This window comes from Lingula anatina, chromosome 10, assembly GCF_051362555.1.
Source record: "Lingula anatina isolate TDL-2025a chromosome 10, LinAna3.0, whole genome shotgun sequence".
Taxonomy (NCBI): Eukaryota; Metazoa; Brachiopoda; class Lingulata; order Lingulida; family Lingulidae; genus Lingula; species Lingula anatina.
Genome location: NC_141776.1, coordinates 13,041,385 through 13,065,571, shown reverse-complemented (window position 1 = coordinate 13,065,571; position 24,187 = coordinate 13,041,385). Strand labels below are relative to the sequence as shown.

General features: G+C 37.9%; 3 protein-coding genes across 3 annotated transcripts; all 3 read left to right on the top strand.

Moving 5' to 3' along the window:
- Positions 1-13,812: 13,812 nt before the first annotated feature.
- On the top strand, positions 13,813-15,377 carry LOC147759616 (uncharacterized). Its single transcript, XM_086997540.1, has 2 exons — positions 13,813-14,027; positions 14,749-15,377. The coding sequence occupies exons 1-2, from the start codon at positions 13,994-13,996 to the stop codon at positions 15,375-15,377; spliced, it is 663 nt and encodes a 220-aa protein (XP_086853666.1). The 5' UTR covers positions 13,813-13,993.
- A 3,347-nt stretch (positions 15,378-18,724) lies between these two features.
- LOC106178958 (cytochrome P450 10-like) lies at positions 18,725-19,419 on the top strand. Its single transcript, XM_013562366.2, has 2 exons — positions 18,725-18,944; positions 19,187-19,419. The coding sequence occupies exons 1-2, from the start codon at positions 18,725-18,727 to the stop codon at positions 19,417-19,419; spliced, it is 453 nt and encodes a 150-aa protein (XP_013417820.2).
- A 1,119-nt stretch (positions 19,420-20,538) lies between these two features.
- Positions 20,539-23,656, top strand: LOC106178957 (cytochrome P450 10-like). Its single transcript, XM_086997539.1, has 7 exons — positions 20,539-20,680; positions 21,126-21,327; positions 21,613-21,790; positions 22,099-22,265; positions 22,515-22,593; positions 22,929-23,097; positions 23,437-23,656. The coding sequence occupies exons 1-7, from the start codon at positions 20,539-20,541 to the stop codon at positions 23,592-23,594; spliced, it is 1,095 nt and encodes a 364-aa protein (XP_086853665.1). The 3' UTR covers positions 23,595-23,656.
- Positions 23,657-24,187: the final 531 nt, after the last annotated feature.

Below are 24,187 nucleotides of genomic sequence, written 5' to 3'. Positions count from 1 at the left end.
GTGATAAACGCGAGTTTTTTCACGTTCACAAATAAATTCTATGTAATAATATTATTAGAACAATAAACAGAAAAATATACAATAGAAGTTAGCTGAATATTGCTTGAAAAATAACCTTAACGTGGATTTTTAGAAAAAAACTTTTCTTGCTCAGCAGCACAGTAGGTTGGCTAAGGAGAACAAGCACAGTTTAATAATCCCCCTCGAGGATTAGGCCTACTTTTGCTACCCCCCCCCCCCCCCCCCCCCCCCACACACACACACACACACATTCTAGTTATTAACCTATTCTCTCGTCACTCGTGGCTTGTGGCTTGCATGATAGCTGTTGTGTAGGAAGACTGAAATGTGACACAGGTCTCATCTTATACATGTGCATGAAGTTATTAAACAGAATTGGAAACAAATCAGAAAAATGCTCGTCGCCTTGTCTTTGAGGGCAAACAATGCGCGCTAGACCTAAATATAGCCAAAAAATTCTATTGAAAATTTCATGTTTCCTTATTCAGTAAGGTATACTCTATTTAAAAACGTGGAGAAAAACTCCAGCTATTATCTTAATTTCTTTTTACCGCCATGACTGTAAATATCGGTCTCTATCTCTATTACGAAATATAAAAAAAACTATAGACTTAGAACTAAGAGAAAAAGCATGGGCAGTAAATTATGTGAAAGGTTTTATAAAAGATACTATTTCACGGTGATCACGGAAAAGTTTTGAAATCACAAATAAAATTTCTTTTTTGCTATATAAAGCTGTAAACCTATCTATCAGCCTTTGAGGAATAATTTGCACGCAAAAATAAATAAATAAATAAATAAATAAATAAATAAATACATGAAATTAATTATTCTAACACAGATTCCGACCTCAAAATTCATCATTGGCAGTTCACTAAGTGGGTGGTCCTGCTGCAATCAGCCATTACCAAATCTGGGACGATAGAAGTCAAAATACAGGATTCACTCCCTGGGTTGGCGTGTATTACAGCCCACGGCTGCTTACTACACTGTGTATATAAAGAGGACCATGAGCAGCTTTTCTTCACATTCTGATTATAACTGGAATTGAAAACTCGACGAGGTTCTCAAAAGAAAGAAGATGCGCTTGCTTGTCGTGAGCATTTTACTGACCGGTGAGTTCTCTCTTTTTTTTTTCTTATATCATTGACACGATGTACAACTGTGAGGGTCATTATACCGTCAATTTTACAAACGGAATGAGCGTTTAACCTTTAAATAGCAAAACTTCTGTAGATGATTATCTTATTCTGTCAAATATCCGTGACTATAAATATTATGAACTGCAAGAATCACATATTCATTTATTCGCTTGATTCAATGTTTTCTGTAAATTACGTCACTTTTCCATCAATCTCCAAAACCAACCATATCCCATATCGCTGACAAATTTGTGATATATAATATTATATTATACTATGTAAAATGGCGGTATTGTCTTGTGAAAAACTTAAAATATGCACCGAATATGCTTAACATTCCAGTATCAGTTGCTCTTGCTCAGGATGACCGACGTCCACCGAGACCAAGACCAAGTGACGATCCACTACCACCGAGGCCAAGTGGGGAACCACGCCCACCAAGGCCCTGTGAACCGTGTCCGCCGAGACCAAGCAGAGAACCACGCCCACCCAGGCCAAGTGGACAACCACGCCCACCCAGGCCAAGTGGGGAACCACGCCCACCAAGGCCCTGTGAACCGTGTCCTCCGAGACCAAGCAGAGAACCAAGCCCACCCAGGCCAAGTGGAGAACCACGCCCACCCAGGCCAAGTGGAGAACCACGCCCACCAAGGCCTTGTGAACCGTGTCCTCCGAGACCAAGCAGAGAACCACGCCCACCCAGGCCAAGTGGAGAACCACGCCCACCCAGGCCAAGTGGAGAACCACGCCCACCAAGGTCATGTGAACCGTGTCCTCCGAGACCAAGTGGAGAACCACGCCCTCCAAGGCCAAGTGGAGAACCCCGCCCAACCAGGCCAAGTGGAGAACCACGCCCACCAAGGCCATGTGAACCGTGTCCTCCGAGGCCAAGCGGAGAGCCCCGCCCACCCAGGCCAAGTGGAGAACCGCGTCCACCAAGGCCATGTGAACCATGTCCTCCGAAACCAAGTGGAGAACCTCGTCCACCAAGACAAAGTGAAGAATCTCGCCAACCCAGGCCCAGCGAAGGACCTCGTCCCCCAAGACCAAGCGGCGATCCACTCCCACCGAGACCAAGTGGAGGTCCACTCCCACCAAGACCAAGTGGAGATCCAATCCCACCAAGACCAAGCGGCAATCCACTCCCACCGAGACCAAGTGGAGAACCACGCCCACCGAGACCAAGTGGAGGTCCACTCCCACCAAGACCAAGTGGAGATCCAATCCCACCAAGACCAAGCGGCAATCCACTCCCACCGAGACCAAGTGGAGAACCACGCCCACCAAGACCAAGTGGAGGTCCACTCCCACCAAGACCAAGTGGAGGTCCACTCCCACCAAGACCAAGTGGAGATCCACTCCCACCGAGACCAAGTGGAGAACCACGCCCACCAAGACCAAGTGGAGATCCACTTCCACCGAGACCAAGTGGAGAACCACGCCCACCAAGACCAAGTGGAGATCCACTCCCACCAAGACCAACTGGAGATCCACTTCCACCCAGGCCTCAAGGAGAACCACGCCCTTTTGGCAGACCAAGGATTTTCGGTTAAAATTGAATCAAATTCAGTTTTAAATTCAGTCAAATACGGCTATGACTAAATAAAACAATTATTAATTAAGAAGCGCTCTCTTCCCTTCTGTTATTCTATTATTTTTTATTCGGTCTAATTTACATTAATTTTTATTTTTACTTTTTTATCCGTATGTTTTTATCAGTTTACAGGGGTACTATTATTTTTATGCCTGATAAGCAATTAATCTGATATATATTTTTTTAATTTACATGTCACATTATTCGTTTGACATGCTATACAAATGAATTTTTGCGAAAACTTAACAAATCAACTTTCGTAAAAACAGCAAAGATTGTTTAGGTGTTTTCTTCATCATTTTCAATCTTTCTGCCGAAAATCGAAGGTTAAGATCATGATATTATTTATATCACTACTTAAATATTACTTCATTTTCATTTCTCAAAACCTTATAACAAATGTTTTGCGACTTTTGAATGAGCAATTGCTGGTCGATTGTATGAAATATGATGAAAAGATGTGCAGAGACAATGTTAAAACGTACAGTAATCGTGCAGTAATTAGAATTCATGCTTTATTATCTTTACACATTTTTATAAAATTGTTTTGAATTTTGATTTTCAAATGAAAGGCCAGACAAAAGCTGGTTAATGATCACCCAATGAACAGGTTATTTTAATTCATTTTATAAATATATAATATTGAACGAACTTACATTTACACCTTAATGTCCGGGTGTTTTTATTTTCAATTTTCATTTAGGAGGTGCGGGGGAATTCTGAAGTTCTCAAAATGTCAGTTCGGAAAATTTTAGAAGCTAAAAACGACACCGTTAAGTTTTTGCATATTTCGTTCACTTATACCAAAAATATGCTTAATACATTTTTCTTATTGCAATAAAACGGGTGCAAAAATTCTGACCTCCAAAACATTTGAACAATCACTTCGTTAACGATTTTATCCATTTTATCTGCCCTAACATATCAAATTCCACAACTTCTGCATTCCAGTTTTTTTTTTTTCGCATACACATTGCGTTTGTCTGACCACTGGAATTGTATTTTTTAATGTTGCAGTGATTACAATTAGAATATTGTCCACCTTATTCCACAGCGCAAGAGCGTCTGTTTCTGCTTTTTGCACACTTCACAATTTTTTGTCCTATCTTAGTTAATCATATCTCAAGAATAATTACCGTTAAAAACCTATGACATACAAAATTAGTTGGTGGATTATATATAATATTCACATCATTCTCTCGGCAGTTGAACAGAAAGGTAGTTGAATCATTAAAATTCACACAATGAGTGTTAGGCCTTAAAACAGAAAAGAATTTATTTTCCTTGAAAATCCATCATTTTTGCTTGTGCCATCAGAACACATGCACATAAATCATATTCAATATCGTCGACAAAATTACGATCTGTAAATCAGTTTTTTTTTTTTTTTTTTTTTTTTTTTTTATACTCGCACTAGTCTAGCGAGGTATATTGGAACATTCTTCACGTTTATTCATCACCTAAGACATTAAGGAAATATGCGAAGTCCAAAATATGTCAACTGATAGTATGCAATCTGTATATTTAACAAGGCAGCAAAGCTGTCAAATGTACAGACAAAAAACAGGAAATAACTATGCACAAAATAGGCTACTGTCAATTCTGATGCAAAAGTACATCATGTTGAACTGCAAATTCAACATTAAATTTTAATTATGCTCAACAGGTAATACCAATGTAAGTAAAATGTGTAACAAGCATAAGGCTTCAGGCCCATGGGAGTTCAAGTTCACACTTTGAAAATGTATAACTTCCAGAAAAAGAAGCCAATTAGACTACATTTCCAACTCAGGCTGCATTTTAGCCCTGTATTTCTTTTTTGAAAGTTTGGCAATCATAAATAACATGGTTTTCCCATAATGAATCTCATTTAATGGCCACTTGAAAAATTATTAAGCAAATTACTTTATGAACGTGTGTTTTATGTAATCTCATTTAATGGCCACTTGAAAATTTTAATTAAAATTAATTAAAATTAAGCAAATTAGTTTGTGACACCTGATGGTGACCCATTTAATGCACCATAGTTCACTCTATAGAACTGCATTGCTTCCAAAACATAAAACAATCACACTGGTTTTCCAACACAAGCTGCACTTCAGTCTTATGAAACTTTTCAGTAAATTTGAGTATCATAAGTAACATGGTTTTCCCTTAATCGCTATCCTGGCAGCAGTGTCCAAAATACAGGTTTCTTCAACTTTCATGCAATATAACACAATACTTAACAGCATAATGACCATCAATTTTTTATAAAAAAAAATAAAAGTAACATGGATATTCAGAAAATGTGATATGGGAAGGTCTTCAAGACCATGGAAGTTCAAAGTTCAAAGTTCAAAATGCCAAAATGTAAACAAGAGATAACTGTACTGAAATGATTTTCTTTCCATTTTCAACACCAGCTGCACTTCAGTCTTATGAAACTTTTCAGTAAATTTGAGTATCATAAGTAACATGGTTTTCCCTTAATCGCTATCCTGGCAGCAGTGTCCAAAATACAGGTTTCTTCAACTTTCATGCAATATAACACAATACTTAACAGCATAATGACCATCAATTTTTTATAAAAAAAAATAAAAGTAACATGGATATTCAGAAAATGTGATATGGGAAGGTCTTCAAGACCATGGAAGTTCAAAGTTCAAAGTTCAAAATGCCAAAATGTAAACAAGAGATAACTGTACTGAAATGATTTTCTTTCCATTTTCAACACCTTTTTACATAAAACAAAATAATCAATTTACTGTCATTTTTAAATGATCATCCAGGAAAATTGTTGACATAGGAAAAATATCAATAGAACAATTTTAAATGTCCAATTTGCTCCATTTGCAGATTCTGAACATAGTGAATGATTGGATCTGACAAACTGCAATGATGAGTTCCTTTCCATTTTTGATACTTTATTACACAATGCATGATAACAGGTTTACCATCATTTTTATATAATCAACTAACAATATTGTTAAGAAGCAGAAAATGTCAAAACAACACTTTTGCATATCTAATTAGTTCCATATTGAGACTGTTAACATGCCTAAGAATTAAATCTGAAGAAAAAAAAACACTTATATACAAAAAGGCTAATAACTTCATCAAAACTTAACTGATCAAGCTTATTTTCAAACTTGATCTGTATACTAGTCAGACTAATCACTGCTGTGAGTTGCAAGACAAAAGGCTGATTGGTTTTCCTTAAAATGTGTTATCAGTGTTGCATATATGCTGAATAAGGAAAAAACAGCATAACAGTTGTAAATATAGTCCAATCAAGCCAATTTTCAAACTTGAAATGCGTATTATGAATATTCATCAGTTTCAATCCAAAAAGAAAAACATTTTTACACTGATCCTGTTTTCCGTGTTACAAAAATGCTGAAAATTTTGAAAAAAAAACCATCATAACTTCCCTAAAATTGGCCGGATCATGCTGAATTTCAAACTTGACCTGCGTATTATAAATATTAATCAGTTCTGTAAGTTTCAAGCCAAAAAGTAAAACGGTATTTTACTTATCGTGTTATCGGTGCTACATAAATGCTGAAAAAAGTGAAACAAGACAGCACTGTTCTGAAATGGGTTTATTACCATTTTTAAGACTTTTAAAACATAAAACAAAATAAACAGTTTACTGCCATTTTTTATATGACCAACTAAGAAAATTGATGAGATGGGAAAATATCAATAAGACAGTGTTATATGTCCAATTTCCTCCATTATGAGATTCTGAACATAGTGGATAATTGAATCTGACAAACTGCAATGATATGTGTTTATTTCCATTTTTGACACTTTATTACATAATACACGATAACAGGTTTACTATCATTTTTACAAAATCAACTAACAATGTTGTAAAAATGCAGGAAATGCCAAAAAAACACTTTTACGTATCTTATTAGTTAAATAATGAGACTGTTAACATGCCTAAGAATTGAATGTGAGGAAATGTGAAAAAACAGCATAACTTCTAAAATAATGGACCGATTATGCTGATTTTCCAACTCAACCTTCGTTTTAGTAAGATTGGCCACTCCTATGAGTATTATGACAATTGGCCCATCTGTTTTTCACTTAGAGTGTTATCAGTGTTGCATATATGATGAAAAAAGTGAAAAAAAAAACAGCTTATCTTCCATAAAAGTGGTCCAATCATGCTGATTTTCAAACTCGACCTGTGTATTATGAATATTTATCAGTTCTGTAAGTTTCAAGCCAAAGGGTAAAACAGCTTTTCATTTATTGTGTTATCGGTGTTGCAAAAATGCTGAAAAAAAGTGAAAAAAATAGCCTAAATTCAGTAAAAATGACCCAATCACGCTGATTTTCGAACTTGACCTGCGTATTATGAATATTCATCAGTTCTGTAAGTTTCAAGCCAAAAGGTAAAACGGTTTTCCACTTATCATGTTATCGGTGCTGCATATATGCTGAAAAAAGTGAAAAAACAGCATAAATTCCCTATAAGTGACCCGATCATGCTGATTTTCGAACTTGACCTGCGTATTATGAATATTCATCAGTTCTGTAAGTTTCAAGCCAAAAGAAAAAACAGTTTACCACTTATCGTGTTATCGGTAAAAGTGCACGGCGACGACAGCGACGACAGCAACGACGGCGACGACGGCGACGGCGACGACAGACGCAGATGACGGCTATATGTACAGACACATCTGTGTCTGTACATAAAAAATGAGTTGTCAGTTTCATCTTTTTAAAAGTCATCTGAAAAACGGAAATGTATTTAAAACATACAAGTTACAAACCTACTGCAGCGTTTGAGCCGCGTTCACTTGGTTTTATCAAACACCGTAACTTCAGGGAAAGACGTCTGATGTCAACCCGCCCTTATTTTGTCCCGCTTTCTGTCCTTGCGTAGAACGCCTTCACAAAACAAACTTCTAGACCAACAGGGAACTAGCGTGAAACGGTAACCCTCTCTTGAAATCGTCCCCACTTTGATGAGTGTAGCAAATGTAGAGGAGGAATTTATGAGGAGTATTTTATTTACCTTAATATTAAAGATGCTAGAATGATTTTGACTTGTAATACTTTATCGCTTGCAGGCCAGAGTAGAGAGAAAGGGAATAAGGTTGCATCTTGAAATTGAAAATTATGTGAGGTTTTGTGCCTATGTGCCCTCTCTCTCTCACCACCATTGCTCAACTTATAGCTTTTTTGTGGGCGGGGCTTTGTGTCAAAGTGACACATGTCACAGGTGTTTTAATTCTCAAGGTTTTCAACGCAAGAATCACTTGACAGACACGTGGTGGGCGTGTTTGTGGTAAAGGACGGTATACTCAGATAAGATGGGTTCTCCCACGTCGATATTTACTCTGCGCAATTTCAAAGGCACGGGACGTGATAACGGTATGTTTTTTCCTTTTACAAGTGAATATCATATATAATAAAATTAAGAACTACATATCGAACAATATACAATAGAAGATATCTGAATATTGCTCCAGTGAAATATAACCTTAACGTGGATTTTAGAAAAGTCTATTCTTCCAAAGCAGCACAAAAAGAACAGACACAGTTTCCTAATCCTTCGTGAGGATTAGCCCTACTTTTGCCCCCTCCCCCCCCCCGTACACACACACACACATACACACACACACACATTTCAGTTATTTAACACTTAAAATTTGGCATTATTTTCGTTTAATACATGTACATCTACTTCATCAAACGGAATTTTAAACAAATTTCAGACAATAAAATGTCCAGCGCCTTGTCTATGCTATGAGGAAACACACTGCGCGTTTACCTTCATAGCCAAAATTTCTTCTGGAAATTTAACAAATATCCCCTTGAACAATAAGGTATACATTGTAGCCTACCCAGAAACGTGGAGAAAAATGTAAATTATTAAAATGTTTTCGATATCTCAATTTACTGTTTTCCGCCATGGGTATAATTCATCGGTTTTTATGTGCATTAAAAGAGCAATAAAAAATATAGACTGAAGACTAAAAGAATACTTAATGGCTCATAAATAATGTGAACGGTTTTATAAAAGATACCATTTCGTGTTAATTTAGGATAAGTTTTGAAATCATCAAGAAGATTAAATTTTTCGTCTTACTACACTTAACACTTACTATTAGTCTTTTAGCAATAATATTTTATATGAAAAATAAACAAATAATTTCAAAAAATAAAAATAAATAGTCAAAATATTATCACTTGAACATATTTTGGTGTCAAGATTCAGACCGGTGTCCTCAATATTCATCATTGGTGGTTCACCAAGTGGGTGGTCCTACTGCAATCAGCCTTTACCAAATCTGGGACTTTAGAAGTCAAAATACAGGATTCACTCCCTGGGTTGGCGTGTATTACAGCCCACGGTTACTTACTACACTGTGTATATAAAGAGGACCATGAGCAGCTTTTCTTCACATTCTGATTATAACTGGAATTGAAAACTCGACGAGGTTTCTCAAAAGAAAGAAGATGCGCTTGCTTGTCGTGAGCATTTTCCTGACCGGTGAGTTCTCTCTTATTTTTCTAATATCATTGCCACGATGTGCAACTGTGAAGGTCATTATACCGTCAATTTTACAAACGGAATGAGCGTTTAACCTTTAAATAGCAAAACTTCTGTAGATGATTATCTTATTCTGTCAAATATCCGTGACTATAAATATTATGAACTGCAAGAATCACTTATTCATTTATTCGCTTGATTCAATGTTTTCTGTAAATTACGTCACTTTTCCATCAATCTCCAAAACGAACCATATCCCAAATCGCTGACAAATTTGTGATCTAAGTATATATATATTCTATTATACTATGTAAAATGTCGGAATTGTCTTGTGAAAAACTTTAAATATGCACCGAATATGCTTAACATTTCAGTATCAGTTGCTCTTGCTCAGGATAACCGACGTCCACCGAGACCAAGACCAAGTGACGATCCACTACCACCGAGGCCAAGCAGAGAACCACGCCCACCCAGGCCAAGTGGGGAACCACGCCCACCAAGGCCCTGTGAACCGTGTCCGCCAAGACCAAGTGGAGAACCACGCCCACCAAGGCCATGTGAACCGTGTCCTCCGAGTCCAAGCAGAGAACCACGCCCACCCAGGCCAAGTGGAGAAGCACGCCCACCCAGGCCAAGTGGAGAACCACGCCCACCAAGGCCATGTGAACCATGTCCTCCGAGACCAAGCGGAGAACGACGTCCTCCAAGGCCAAGTGGAGAACCCCGCCCACCCAGGCCAAGTGGAGAACCACGCCCACCAAGGCCATGTGAACCGTGTCCTCCGAGGCCAAGCCGAGAACCCCGCCCACCCAGGCCAAGTGGAGAAGCACGCCCACCAAGGCCCTGTGAACCGTGTCCACCAAGACCAAGTGGAGAACCCCGCCCACCCAGGCCAAGTGGAGAACCACGCCCTCCAAGGCCAAGCGGAGAACCCCGCCCACCCAGGCCATGTGAACCATGTCCTCCGAAACCAAGTGGAGAACCTCGTCCACCAAGACAAAGTGAAGAATCTCGCCAACCCAGGCCCAGCGAAGGACCTCGTCCCCCAAGACCAAGCGGCGATCCACTCCCACCAATACCAAGTGGAGGTCCACTCCCACCAAGACCAAGTGGAGGTCCAATCCCACCAAGACCAAGTGGCGATCCAATCCCATCGAGACCAAGTGGAGAACCACGCCCACCAAGACCAAGTGGAGATCCACTTCCACCGAGACCAAGTGGAGAACCACGCCCACCAAGACCAAATGGAGATCCACTCCCACCAAGACCAACTGGAGATCCACTTCCACCCAGGCCTCAAGGAGAACCACGCCCTTTTGGCAGACCAGGGATTTTCGGTTAAAATTGAATCAAATTCAGTTTTAAATTCAGTCAAATACGGCTATGACTAAATAAAACAATTATTAATTAAGCTGCGCTCTCTTCCTTTCTGTTATTATATTATTTTTTTATTTAGTTTAATTTACATTAATTTTTATTTTTGCTTTTGTATCCGTTTTTTTTATCAGTTTACAGGGGTATTATTATTTTTATGCCTGATAAGCAATTAATCTGATATATATTTTTTAATTTACATGTCACATTATTCGTTTGACATGCTATACAAGTGAATTTTTGCGAAAACTCAACAAATCAACTTTCGTAAAAACAGCAAAGATTGTTTAGGTGTTTTCTTCATCATTTTCAATCTTTCTGCCGAAATTCGCAGGTTAAGATCATGATATTATTTATATCACTACTTAAATACTAAAAAATATTACTTCATTTTCATTTCTCAAAAACTTATAACAAATGTTTTGCGACTTTTGAATGAGCAATTGCTGGTCGATTGTATGAAATATGATGAAAAGACGTGCAGAGACAATGTTAAAACGTACAGTAATCGTGCAGTAATTAGAATTCATGCTATATTATCTTTACACATTTTTATAAAATTGTTTTGAATTTTGATTTCAAAATGTAAGGCCAGACAAAAACTGGTTAACGATCACCCAGTGAACAGGTTATTTTTTATTAATCTTATAAATATATAATATTGAACGAGCATACATTTACACCTAAATGTCCGGGTGTTTTTATTTTCAATTTTCATTTAGGAGGTGCGGGGGAATTCTCAAGTTCTCAAAATGTCAGTTCGGAAAATTTTAGAAGCTAAAAACGACACCGTTAAGTTTTTGCATATTTCGTTCACTTATACCAAAAATATGCTTAATACATTTTTCTTATTGCAATAAAACGGGTGCAAAAATTCTGACCTCCAAAACATTTGAACAATCACTTCGTTAACGATTTTATCCATTTTATCTGCCCTAACATATCAAATTCCACAACTTCTGCATTCCAGTTTTTTTTTTTCGCATACACATTGCGTTTGTCTGACCACTGGAATTGTATTTTTAATGTTGCAGTGATTACAATTAGAATATTGTCCACCTTATTCCACAGCGCAAAAGCGTCTGTTTCTGATTTTTGCACACTTCACAATTTACCATGTCCTATCTTAGTTAATCATATCTCAAGAATAATTACCTTTAAAAATCTATGACATACAAAATTAGTTGGTGGATTATATATAATATTCACATCATTCTCTTGACAGTTGACCAAAAAGGAAGTTGAATCATTAAAATTCACACAACAAGTGTTAGGCCTTAAAACAGAAAATAATTTAATTTCCTTGAAAATCCATCATTTTTGCTTGTGCCATCAGAACACATGCACATAAATCATATTCAATATCGTCGACAAAATTACGATCTGTAAATCAGTTTTTTGTTTTTTAATTATACTCGCACTAGTCTAGCGAGGTATATTGGAACATTCTTCACGTTTATTCATCACCTAAGACATTAAGGAAATATGCGAAGTCCAAGATATGTCAACTGATAGCATACAATCTGTCAGTTTCATCTTTTTTAAAGTCATCTGAAAAACGGAAATGTATTTAAAACATACAAGTTACAAACCTACTGCAGCGTTTGAGCCGCGTTCACTTGGTTTTATCAAACACCGTAACTTCAGGGAAAGACGTCTGATGTCAACCCGCCCTTATTTTGTCCCGCTTTCTGTCCTTGCGTAGAACGCCTTCACAAAACAAACTTCTAGACCAACAGGGAACTAGAGTGAAACGGTCACCCTCTCTTGAAATCGTCCCCACTTTGATGAGTGTAGCAAGTGTAGAGGAGGAATTTATGAGGAGTATTTTATTTACCTTAATATTAAAGATGCTAGAATGACAAGATGATATGATTTTGACTTGTAATACTTTATCGTTTGCAGGCCAGAGTAGAGAGAAAGGGAATAAGGTTGCATCTTGAAATTGAAAATCATGGGAGGTTCTGTGCATATTATATGGGCCCTCCCTCTCACCACCTTTGCTCATCTTTTTTGTGGGCGGGGCTTTGTGTCAAAGTGACACATGTCACAGGTGTTTTAATTCTCAAGGTTTTCAACGCAAGAATCACTTGACAGACACGTGGTGGGCGTGTTTGTGGTAAAGGACGGTATACTCAGATAAGATGGGTTCTCCCACGTCGAGATTTACTCTGCGCAATTTCAAAGGCACGGGACGTGATAACAGTATGGCTTTTCCTCTCACAAGTGAATATCATATATAATAAAATTAAGAACTACAAATCGAACAATATACAATAGAAGATATCTGAAAATTGCTCCAGTGAAATATAACCTTAACGTAGATTTTAGAAAAGTCTGTTCTTCCAAAGCAGCACAGTAGATGGGCCAAAAAGAACAGACACAGTTTCATAATCCCTCGCGAGGATTAGCCCTACTTTTGCCCCCCCCCCCCCCCCCCCCCCCCGTACACACACACACACACTCACACACACACACACACACACACCTTCCAGTTATTAACCGTCACTCGTGGTTTGCATGATCATTGTTGTTTAACACTAAAATTTGACATTGGTCTCGTTTAATACATGTACATCTACTTCACCAAACGGACTTTTAAACAAATATCATACAATAAAATGTTCAGCGCCTTGTCTATGCGATGAGGGAGCACAATGCACATTAGACATTTATGTAGCCAAAAATTCTTCTGGAAATTTTATAAATATCCCCTTGATCAATAAGGTAGGCCTGTACGTTTTACCCTACCCAAAAACGTAGAGAAAACTGCAAATTATTAAAGTGTTTTCGATGTCTCAATTTCTACTGTTTTCCGCCATGGGTATAATTCATCGGTTTCTATGTGCATTAAAAGAGCAATAAAAATGTAGACTGAAAACTAAAAAAATACTTAATGGACCGTAAATAATGTGAACGGTTTTATAAAAAATACCATTGCATGCTAATTTAGGATAAGTTTTGAAATCGATTAAATTTTTCCTGTATAAACGTTGAACACTTACTATTAGCCTTTTAGCAATATATTTAATATGAAAAATAAACAAATAATTTAAAAAAATGAAAATAAATAGTCAAAATATTATCACTTGAACACATTTTGGTGTCAAGATTCAGACCGGTGTCCTCAAAATTCATCACTGGTGGTTCACCAAGTGGGTGGTCCAACTGTAATCAGCCATTACCAAATCTGGGACTTTAGAAGTCAAAATACAGGATTCACTCCCTGGGTTGGCGTGTATTACAGCCCACGGTTACTTACTACACTGTGTATATAAAGAGGACCATGGAAAGCTTTTCTTCACATTCTGATTATAACTGGAATTGAAAACTCGGCGAGGTTCTAGGAAGGAAGAAGAAACGAAGATGCGCTTGCTAGTCGTAGGCATTTTACTGACCGGTGAGTTCTCTTTTTTTTTTCATCTGTTATATCATTGTCATGATGCATAGTAAAAGGGCCAATATAGTGTCAGTTTGAGAAACCAAATAAGCGATAAACCTTTAGTAGCAAAACTCCTTTAAATGATTATGTTATTCAGGCAAATATTTTTGAATATACATCATGAACTGTGCAAGAATCACTTGATCATTTATTAATTTATTTATATCAAAATTTTCCTGTAAATTGCCTTTCCATTAATCACCGAAACAATCCATATCCCAAACCGCTGATAAATTTGCGGACTGTAAACAGGTTTTTTGAGTTTTTAATTCCAAATTTTAGATTTTGGATCATTTTTGTAGTGAGAAGTTATGGAACTGATGAGTTTTACTCGTCTCTATAAAAGCAGAAATTCAAACATCTGAAACAGGGTTTCCTTTCTTTCTTTTTTTTCAGCGTTTGGCACATTGCGTTTGTCTAACACACCCCTTATTATTAAAATAAAAAGGTGCATTTGATTTGTTCCGGATTATGAGACAGAGACGATAAAATTAGTGTGAAAAAATTGCTGAATTTTAATTCAGTTTTGTCATATAAAAATACGGTATGACTCACATTGCATCGGTTTTAACATCGATTTTATAACAGTCATCCAGACTTGCCGTCCAAGTTTTAAAAGCTAATTGTGGAATAGAAATCTTGTTCTTAATATGTACAACGAATATTCTTAACTTTCCAGTATCGGTTGCTCTTGCTGAGGATGACCGCCGCCCACCAAGACCCAGACCAAGTGGAGAACCACGCCCACCCCGGCCAAGTGGAGAACCACGCCCACCAAGGCCCTGTGAACCGTGTCCTCCGAGACCAAGTGGAGAACCACGCCCACCAAGGCCAAGTGGAGAACCACGCCCACCAAGACCTTGCAGAGGACCGTGCCCACCGAGACCAAGCGGAGAACCACGTCCACCAAGGCAAAGTGGAGAACCACGCCCACCCAGGCCAAGTGGAGAACCACGCCCACCAAGGCCCTGTGTACCGTGTCCTCCGAGACCAAGTGGAGAACCACGTCTCCCGAGATTAGTTGAAGATCTTCGCCCATCCAGGCCTAGCGAAGAACCACGCCCACCAAGACCAAGTAGGGGACCACGCCCACCAAGACCAAGTGGAGATCCACTCCCACCGAGACCAAATGGAGAACCACGCCCACCTAGGCCAAGTGGAGAACCACGCCCACCTAGGCCAAATGGAGAACCACGCCCACCTAGACCAAGTGGAGATCCACTCCCACCGAGGCCAAGTGGAGAACCACGCCCACCCATGCCACAAGGCGGGTCACGTCCTTTAGGTAGACCAGGGATTTTTGGTTAAAACAGCATCAATTTCGGTTTAAAATCCAATCAAATACGGCTTAATAAAAAATATCAGTTATTTTTTTGTCTTTATTTTGTACCATTACGTCTTTACAGTCAATCAGTATACTGATGTCTTAATGTTTGGCATATGATGTTATTGTCATGTGTGGCATATCATTCCATACAAATGTATCATCGCGAAAAACCTAACAAATGAACTATGATAAGTAAAACATTTCTGATCTGTAAAACATTTACATCACTTTCATCTCTCTGCTGAAAACCCAATCTCTATCATAAAAAGCACAAACCAATGTTCACACAGCTCTCTTGTTTTTACGTACTTTCGTGCAGATACACGCCAACATCTTGGGACAGTGTTCAAAGGCAACACCGTGCATGGGGTTTATATCTTCACCACGACCTTCTTGGTTCTGTGGTATGTGAAAAACTGATTTAATCTCGCCTGCAGTTTTCTATCGAGCTCCACATGTCTCTGTCCTGACCATCAGCTTCTTTGCTCATGTTTTTAATTAAAAATTCAAAACTTATATGACGAAATTTTAATAAACCTACAATTAATTTAAAAGAAACATTGGACAAACCTTTGCTTTGTCACAGACTCTGAAAGTAATCTGCATAGAAAGGCTTACGTTATACTTTCAACTTGTAAAGTTCTTACTTCCTATTATATATATATATATATATATATATATATATATATATATATATATATATATATATATGGGAGAGCGGGGTTGGTTGGAACAGTTTTCACTTTTTTTGCGATATCTCAGCAGTCAAAGCTTTGGGGACAAAAATAAAAAATCTGATAGGGGACAATTATATGCCGCACTCATCTATGAAATAAAACATCAAGTAGGCATTTTTATTTTAGAGTAATAAATGCTCAAAGTTGGCTCCTAAAACGTTCCATCTCACCCCACCCGCGGGGTCAGTTGGAACAGGCAGTGGGGTGAGTTGGAACAAGAGGGCGAGTTGGAACGCTTGCATATAAATTCAAAGTATAATTCATTTTAAGAGTAGGTTTATCTATATTAATTTCCCAACAAGTACATGTTACTTTGTATTCGTATCTCCATAGTTTGTAAGCATTTTTTACGTTTACAATTTGCTTTCAAATAGTCTTTTCGATGTATAAACCATATCCAGTTATACTTCATTTCATAATGATAACAAAAGTGGTGCAGTTTAAGAGAAAAGAAATTGAACTCATATAACTCAACCTATTAACAACAGTATGTTAAATTTACAAATGAAAACTGTATCTCTTTCAACTCAACAACTCAGAATCAAAATCGCAGTTCTGACATATGTAGGCCCTACACTTGGTCAACCTTTGTACAGTCTTCATGTGACCACTTTAGACAAACGATGCATTTAACCCATTTCTCTTTTGGTCGGCTGTTAATGAACGGCTCCCCACAAACCAGGCATGGCCACTCTTCTTCTGACTTTGAATCGCTGGTCATCTTTGATTTCCCTTTTCTTGATTTTTTCTATCGACTAGAAATCTTTAACTGTTTTTTATTTTTGTTGCGCTTGTCCTTTTAAATTTTGTTGGGCTTGGCCTTTTCTTTCTCGAGTAGCTCATTTTCAGGTGTGTCAGTTAGTACTGCACTGCATCGTTTTCTTCTTTTAATCTTTGGAATGCGACGGTGAGCCTTTGGAACCGGTCTAATTATTGCTGGACTTGAGCTGTTTGGGGGTTTTCTTAAGTGAGCTTTACACCCCATTTCCATAGATTTTAAGATCGATCTATCCCTGTGGGGAGTCTCACTAGATTACTGTCAGCTTGGCCGGCTTAAGCGTCTGTCCCGCCTACTAAAAGCTATAAGGGGGTAATTAACTATGGTGCCCGTATGGCTGATGCAATTTAGCGTGAACCCCCAGGGAGTTAGGTCGGTCTAAAACTTAATTTTTAGATCGATCTAAATCTCTGGGAAAGCACCCTTAGTGTGCTGTAGCACCTCTTCCGGTGAGGGCAACCGAGATTTCAACTGAATCTTTGTCTAAGTTACGAGGTGAATGTTTGTCTTTTCTGGCGGATTTTGTACCCTAGTTCACTAAACATTAACAGCAACCCCCAATCCATTACACAAAGCATTTAAAACAATATCGGCAGAATTGGTGTTGTATAGTTTATCCATAACATAGGCTCTCGGCTAGAATATTTTCATTTTGCCGCGAAAAGCAGAGTAATAATCAACATTTCCTTCCACATCTAAAAGCAATTTATCGCAAAAAGCAACAGTGGGCATGCAGACCCCTTTCAACCAAACAGCTAGCAACTGTATTTAACAAGCAGTGACCATCCCCCCTTGTATCTTCTACACGCATGTACATTCCGGCATCTTGGAGATGTTCTATCAGCTAGATTCCGTCTCCAGTTGGAGTTGTACTGGGTTACTACGTTACTACTCTCTTCAAAGTTGAAATTAAAACATTTAGGGAGGTTTAAAAAATGAAAAAAACCGTGCGGGGTGGGTTGGAACACCCCTGACAGTGTTCCAACTGGCCCCATGCCAAATGTTCCGACCAGCCCCCATGACGTCATGGCCTACTTATGACACTGTATTTCTTTAACACGTGGGAAGTGATTGAAAAAAACAACAGCCTTTTGAACATCAAGGTGGTCCTAAACGCTATGCACAATTTCAGTGATATAATCCTTATACTTTAGTTTACAGCATGATGAATGTCAAAAATATGAAAACTTACTTCGAGTAGCGAAAATAAGTTTTTTTCGCATAAAACTTTAACTACATTTTCGAAACTTCCACAAGTTTACCGGATGAATGACCATGCCACGTGACATTTTTATGCTGAAGGAGCACATGATCGGTCTTGTGATTTAAGAAATAAAGCCAATGTTCCAACTTACCCGCGTTCCAACCCACCCCGCTCTCCCCTACAGGGTTTTTCTGTTTAATAGGGCTGTATACATTGTATTAGATACATAGGGAGTCAGCGACTCCTCCAAATATATCTACTACAATTTATTAGTACTTCATAATGAATGAATCTGCGAATCAATTAATAAATGACAAGATTGATCTATGCTATATCAATCACTATTATAAAATAGTATATTGCACACAAAAAAACTCCTCTCTTAATAACATTAACGTTTACTTAGCCTCTTAATAAAATGTATGGTTGACCTTGTAATGTTCTGTTCATCGTGGCATGCAGGCCATTACAGCGGTCCATCTACCGTATCATCCCTGCACTTGACAAGCATAAGTGAGTTGAGTAACACGATGAGCCTATGAGCATATCAAGAACCATTTCTGGTCATCTTTTATCTGTTCCAAGAATTTTATTTGCTCATTTTGTGCCATGATAGCACAAGGGACACAAAGTACAACTCGTCTCATCAGCGCTAAAACCAAAACAGTTCTCCGGACGCTGAGGACACAAGCTGGATACCCTCAACCGAAGTTGGATGAAAATGGCAACTGTAAAGCAAGTGAGGAATATAGTAAAGCAGCGCCGTTTGAGGACATACCGGGACCCAAAGGGCTCCAACTGCTCGGGGTAACGCTGGATTATATCAGAGGTTTGGCGATTTTGAAAGCATAACTAAAATTTATTCCGCCAATCGTTATTCTAAGTACTAAATGTATAAAACTGGTATACATTTTCTAACAGGAGCCGAAAAAGAACTCTAATTATGGAGCTTTTGTACTGAAAACTATACTCCCACCTAAGACATAAGAATTAATGACCCCCCCTCCCCCGAATAATATTATATGTCGTATTAATTTGGTGTATGTATAACAAAATATTCTCTAATTAAAGGAAATTATGAATACTTCAAAATGCGAGAAGTGTTGAAGTGTTTCCGCGCGGATTACGGCTCTGTCGTCAAAGAAACTATCGCAGGCGACACATACGTCCATCTTTTTGACCCAGACGACATCGGCAAAGTTCTACGCCACGTGCAGGCCCAGACGGATGTTTTCCCTTTATTTCCGCCATTGAAGTTTTACCGGAAGTGGAGAGGAATAGGCGCTGGTCTTGGAAACGTGTAAGATACGTTTTATTTTACCTTCCCATATATATATATTTTTTTTTTCAAGAATCCACAGAACGTTTCACGGTAATATCTGCCACATAGCCATTCCCCTTATTCGTATTATTTTTATTTTCATTATCTTTATACATAATCATAACAATAATAATAATTATGATTGATGGTAATCATGGTGATGACGATGATGATGATGAACAACATCATGTTCTGTTGTTTTTCTCTAAATAATAATACATATGAACTGTACCTAATTTTTTAAACCTACACTGTGCAAATGTAAACATCGGTATCATCATTGACTTTCACTGTAAGAGATACTCAAATCTGCCCTATAGAAAGCTGTATACCTAACTCGTTATGTTAATAGTACATGTACATTTACTTGAAGTCTCATTTTTGGTTTCTTGAAGCAAGGGGTATGCTGGTCTTGAATAAACTAACCTTTGAACTATTCACGAATTACTATTTAAATGTCTGTTTAATACACAATTAACCGCCACGCTCTAAAAAGAAACGCGGTTGGGATATATAGTACCGGTACCTTGCTACAAGTAGTCGTAATTGAATATCCAAACCTAAGTTCAAAAGGATAAGGTACTATATCTTATATACATATATGATAGAATAACATTCATAGTACAATTCTTCTCATTTATCTTCCTTGTTAAGCTAGTGAGCTCATAATTCAGTCTTGATGACGATAGGAAAGTTCGTTAAGTATTACAGGCGCGTAGGAAGGTATGTTTTAGTGAGTGTGTGGTGAGAGGGAGATAATTAGCTACGGAAGTCATAAGAAGCAGAATTATAATGGAAAAAATATATGAATAAAAATCATGCATTTGGATGTTGGAGAACAGTTAACGGGGTCGGTTGGAAAGCAAGGGTAGTACTGGTCTCTACCAAAGGCCTACCTAGAAAACAAAAATTTTCGCAATACAATTATTGGCAAAGTTTGTGAATGACTAGAAGAATATCTATAAATATCTGGAGACAAAATTAGGTCTGCGGCACTAGTAGAGTGAAGCGTGACGCCGTGAATCCCAAATACGAACGTCAGTCTCGTTATAGCAATGGCGAAGAATGGTCCACCCTGCGCAGCCTAGTACAAAATCAAATGATGCGTCCGAAGATCGTGGCAGAATACTTACCGCAGACAAATGAAGTTGCTGACGAATTCTTGAAAAGACTGAAAAAAATCCGATCGCAAAACGGAGAGGTGCTGGACCTGAACACCGAAGCCGCAAAATGGAATCTCGAAAGTGAGTAAAACGATGACGTCCTTCTTTTAGGTATACAGTCAAACTCAAAAATAAAAATCGCATTTGTTTCGATATGGTGTTCCTAAAAAGATGGTTTGTTTAATTTTTTAAGTCAGACAATGAACGTTAGAATTTCATGTAATAGCTAAACATTCTTGGAAATTTAAACTCTCTTCCCACAGTCACTAAGGTAAATGGTATACAAAGCCCTGGCAACGTCAACAGCCAATGGAACCGTTTTCGTAATAGCGACATAAACAGTAGACAGTAAATACTGAAAAAAATATTTTCAACAGTTTTTGACAGGACATGCATTACTGTTGAAGGGGGAAAAGTTGAAACATCCTGGCAAATTAATTAGTTTACAATATACAAGACTATCGCTTTTTGTATGCATTTAAAGAGCGTACATTTTATATCTTGGAGATAAATGACATTCTTTCAGCCACCCTTAGGAACTTTTTTGAAAGGCGGATGGGATTATTTGAGAATGAGACCAATGGCTTCTTTGACGTCCGACAGCTGATCGAGGCCAATGATGCCATCTTACACAACGCAACTCGCCTATATTACACCTTTCCTCTGTATAAATATGTCAGGACTCCAGAGTGGAATGCTATGGTTCAAGGCGCAGATTATTTGTTTGGGTAAGAATTTGCCATATATTTTATTTCATTAGTTTCATTTATAAATGTTTGTATAAAATAAAGTTTCTTATCTTTAACTAATAAAGGATTGTCTCAAAGGATAACAGAATATATAAACTGGGGCGCTTGGATTAACAGACAGACAAACAGGTAGACAGTAAGATTGATAAACACAGATAAACAAAAGAGAATTAAATTAATATGTGGATTTACCCTTTTCAGTACTCTCTCTCTCTCTCTCTCTCTCTCTCTCTCTCTCAGCCCTAATAACATCATTTCCTTCAGGACTTTGCAGAAACTTCTGGACAAGACAATCGATGAAATCCAGGCCCTCTCTGTTACAAATCAGCTTCCAGATGACGAGTACTGTTTCCTACGCCATCTGTTGGCGCGGTCCTCTGGTTTACCGTACAGAGTGTGGGGAATGCTCGCTATGGACGTGGTTTTCGATGGAATCAACGCGGTGGGGGATTTCAATTAGAATTAATAATCAGAATGAAAATAATGCTATGTCTGTAGGGGCTAAATATCCTATCTAAATCACGTTTTTACTGTTTTTTAAATTTCACCAGAATCAACATATTTTTCACCACGAATATTATTTAGATATTATTGGCTATAATATCGTAGTGACGCCAGTGGGTATTTTTATGAAACGCTTGTTCATCATTTGAGCCTTCGGTTTCGCTAACAAAATATTTCCAGTTATCAATGATTTCCCTGGCAATTTGATGAATCGTATGTTTTTCTTTCACACTCACACATAACTAGACACCGTCCATACTTATTTGGAACCTGTTCCACCTGGCCAAGCACGGTCACGTGCAGGACAAGCTATACGAAGAGGTCGTGAATATCTTGCCTCGAGGAGACCACGTGACAAATGACCACATCAAGAAGATGAAGTATTTGAAAGCTATTGTGAAAGAAACCTCAAGGTATCTCTTAAACGCATTTAAAATGAAATACTTTACTCTCCTTTTTATATTCCAACGATGTATCTGATATTCGAAATGTAAACAACGCCCAGGAAATAATATATTAGGCCCCATAGATCTACAAAGATTTTTTTAAGTAATCCTTTCAGGAATTGCATCTCTATTTAGATACAGCTCTCTAAGAGACATCTAGGCTAAGATTCTTGTAATTGCCAAAAAAGTTCAGTCTCGCTTTCTTGATTCGTTCAGGTTCTTCCCATTGTCCGTTGAACTTTCAAGAATTCCAAGAGAAAATATGGTGCTCGGCGGTTTCCAGATACCGAAGGGGGTCAGTATTTTGGATATAAATTGAAACATATCACAACCGCATATGTTTATTAATAATTTGACCTCTTTGGACTCAGCACAATAAAACTAATGACAATCAGCGAGTAGTCAGATACTTAACATTATTATTATTATTATTATTATTAAGCTTATATGGAATTATCCAGCTCATACAGAATAAAGGATTGAATGGAAGAAATGAAACACGCAGTAGATAATTCTGAGTTTGATGTAGGTGCAATAACCATGCAACAAGTAATCTGACCGCCGATTTTAAATAATAGTGGACAGGTTTGTCGATTTATGAGTTTCTGTGACGTAACTCCTTTGTTGCAGACCGTGCTTTCACTGAATAACATAGTACTTTTGGACGACCCAAAATATTTCGTCTCCCCTGAAAAGTTTCTACCGGAGCGCTGGCTGAGGAAAAGCCCCGCTGTCGATGGAGAAGTTGGCAACCCTTACGTGTTACTTCCCTTTGGCAATGGCCCCAGGATGTGCTTAGGTTGGGGAAAAATCTAAATTTTTTAAATTCCATTTATTACTATTATTATTATTGTTGTTGTTGTTGTTGTTGTGTTGGATAGGATATAAGAGAACACGCATGTATTAATATTTACGCTACTCACACAAAAGGTGTCATAATTTTGCCTAGTACAAATTTTAGTACCATAAGGCCTCACCATTATGAAAAAAAAAATCCCCAAATTTTTAAAAGAAAGAGACCCACCAACTTTGAAATTGCTGGATACAGGTCTGAATAGAGTCAATAATCTTAAAGAGTTGTCAAAGTATCATTATAGGGCCTACATAAAATAAATAAAACATGTTTTTTATCTTCAAGGTCGACGTTTCGCAGAACAAGAACTGTACGTCACGATCGCCAAAATTGTCCAAAACTTCCGCCTGGAGTGGCTGGACAGCGTGGACATGGGTCAGTTATACCGGTCAGTGATGGTGCCGGACAGAACGGCCAGGATCAAATTTACTGATAGACAGTAACAACATATAGAGGATTGGAAAATATAATACTCCGTGTAAAAGTTTGTTATATCCAGTGGAAAACGAAGGGATTGTTTATAAAAGTCGGAGAAGTTAAAAGGTTGCATTTTTCGTAATGTGCATATTATTATTATTATTATTATTATTATTATTATTATTATTATTATTGATCAAATAAAGCACAAACACGTAGCTGTTTCATACATAAAGATGCTTTTTTGCTTTATGAAATCTCCTAGTGATAATTATTTCGGAGAACCAAGGCTGGCGTTCACGTTAACGTTTATTTATTTACATTTCACTCTTAAAACGTGTAAATGACCGACATTTAAACCCAGTTACAGGAAGAAGAATTTTTTTTCGTCGAGACTCTCTCGTTTTAACCCCTGCAGTATAGCAATGCTGGCCGTGTGTGTGAAAGAATTGAAAAGAGAAGCGGTTAGCATGCCGCTGTTGTATTTTTCAAGTCCTCCAAAATCCTCCAGAAACTGTTAGTGTTTGGGGTATAAGATATGTAATCTTTTCCACACTGCAACATTTCTCGAGGATCTACATACATGTGTAAGAGCACTTGAAAAACATAACCTTTTCGT

Coding starts and splice junctions, on each gene's coding strand:
- LOC147759616 (XM_086997540.1), top strand. CDS start 13,994: ATGCGCTTGCTAGTCGTAGGCATTTTACTGACCG. Junction 14,028..14,748: donor CGTAGGCATTTTACTGACCG/GTGAGTTCTCTT, acceptor TTAACTTTCCAG/TATCGGTTGCTCTTGCTGAG.
- LOC106178958 (XM_013562366.2), top strand. CDS start 18,725: ATGATAGCACAAGGGACACAAAGTACAACTCGTCTCATCAGCGCTAAA. Junction 18,945..19,186: donor AACGCTGGATTATATCAGAG/GTTTGGCGATTT, acceptor CTCTAATTAAAG/GAAATTATGAATACTTCAAA.
- LOC106178957 (XM_086997539.1), top strand. CDS start 20,539: ATGCGTCCGAAGATCGTGGCAGAATACTTACCGCAGACAAATGAAGTT. Junction 20,681..21,125: donor CGCAAAATGGAATCTCGAAA/GTGAGTAAAACG, acceptor ACATTCTTTCAG/CCACCCTTAGGAACTTTTTT. Junction 21,791..22,098: donor TTTTCGATGGAATCAACGCG/GTGGGGGATTTC, acceptor ACACATAACTAG/ACACCGTCCATACTTATTTG.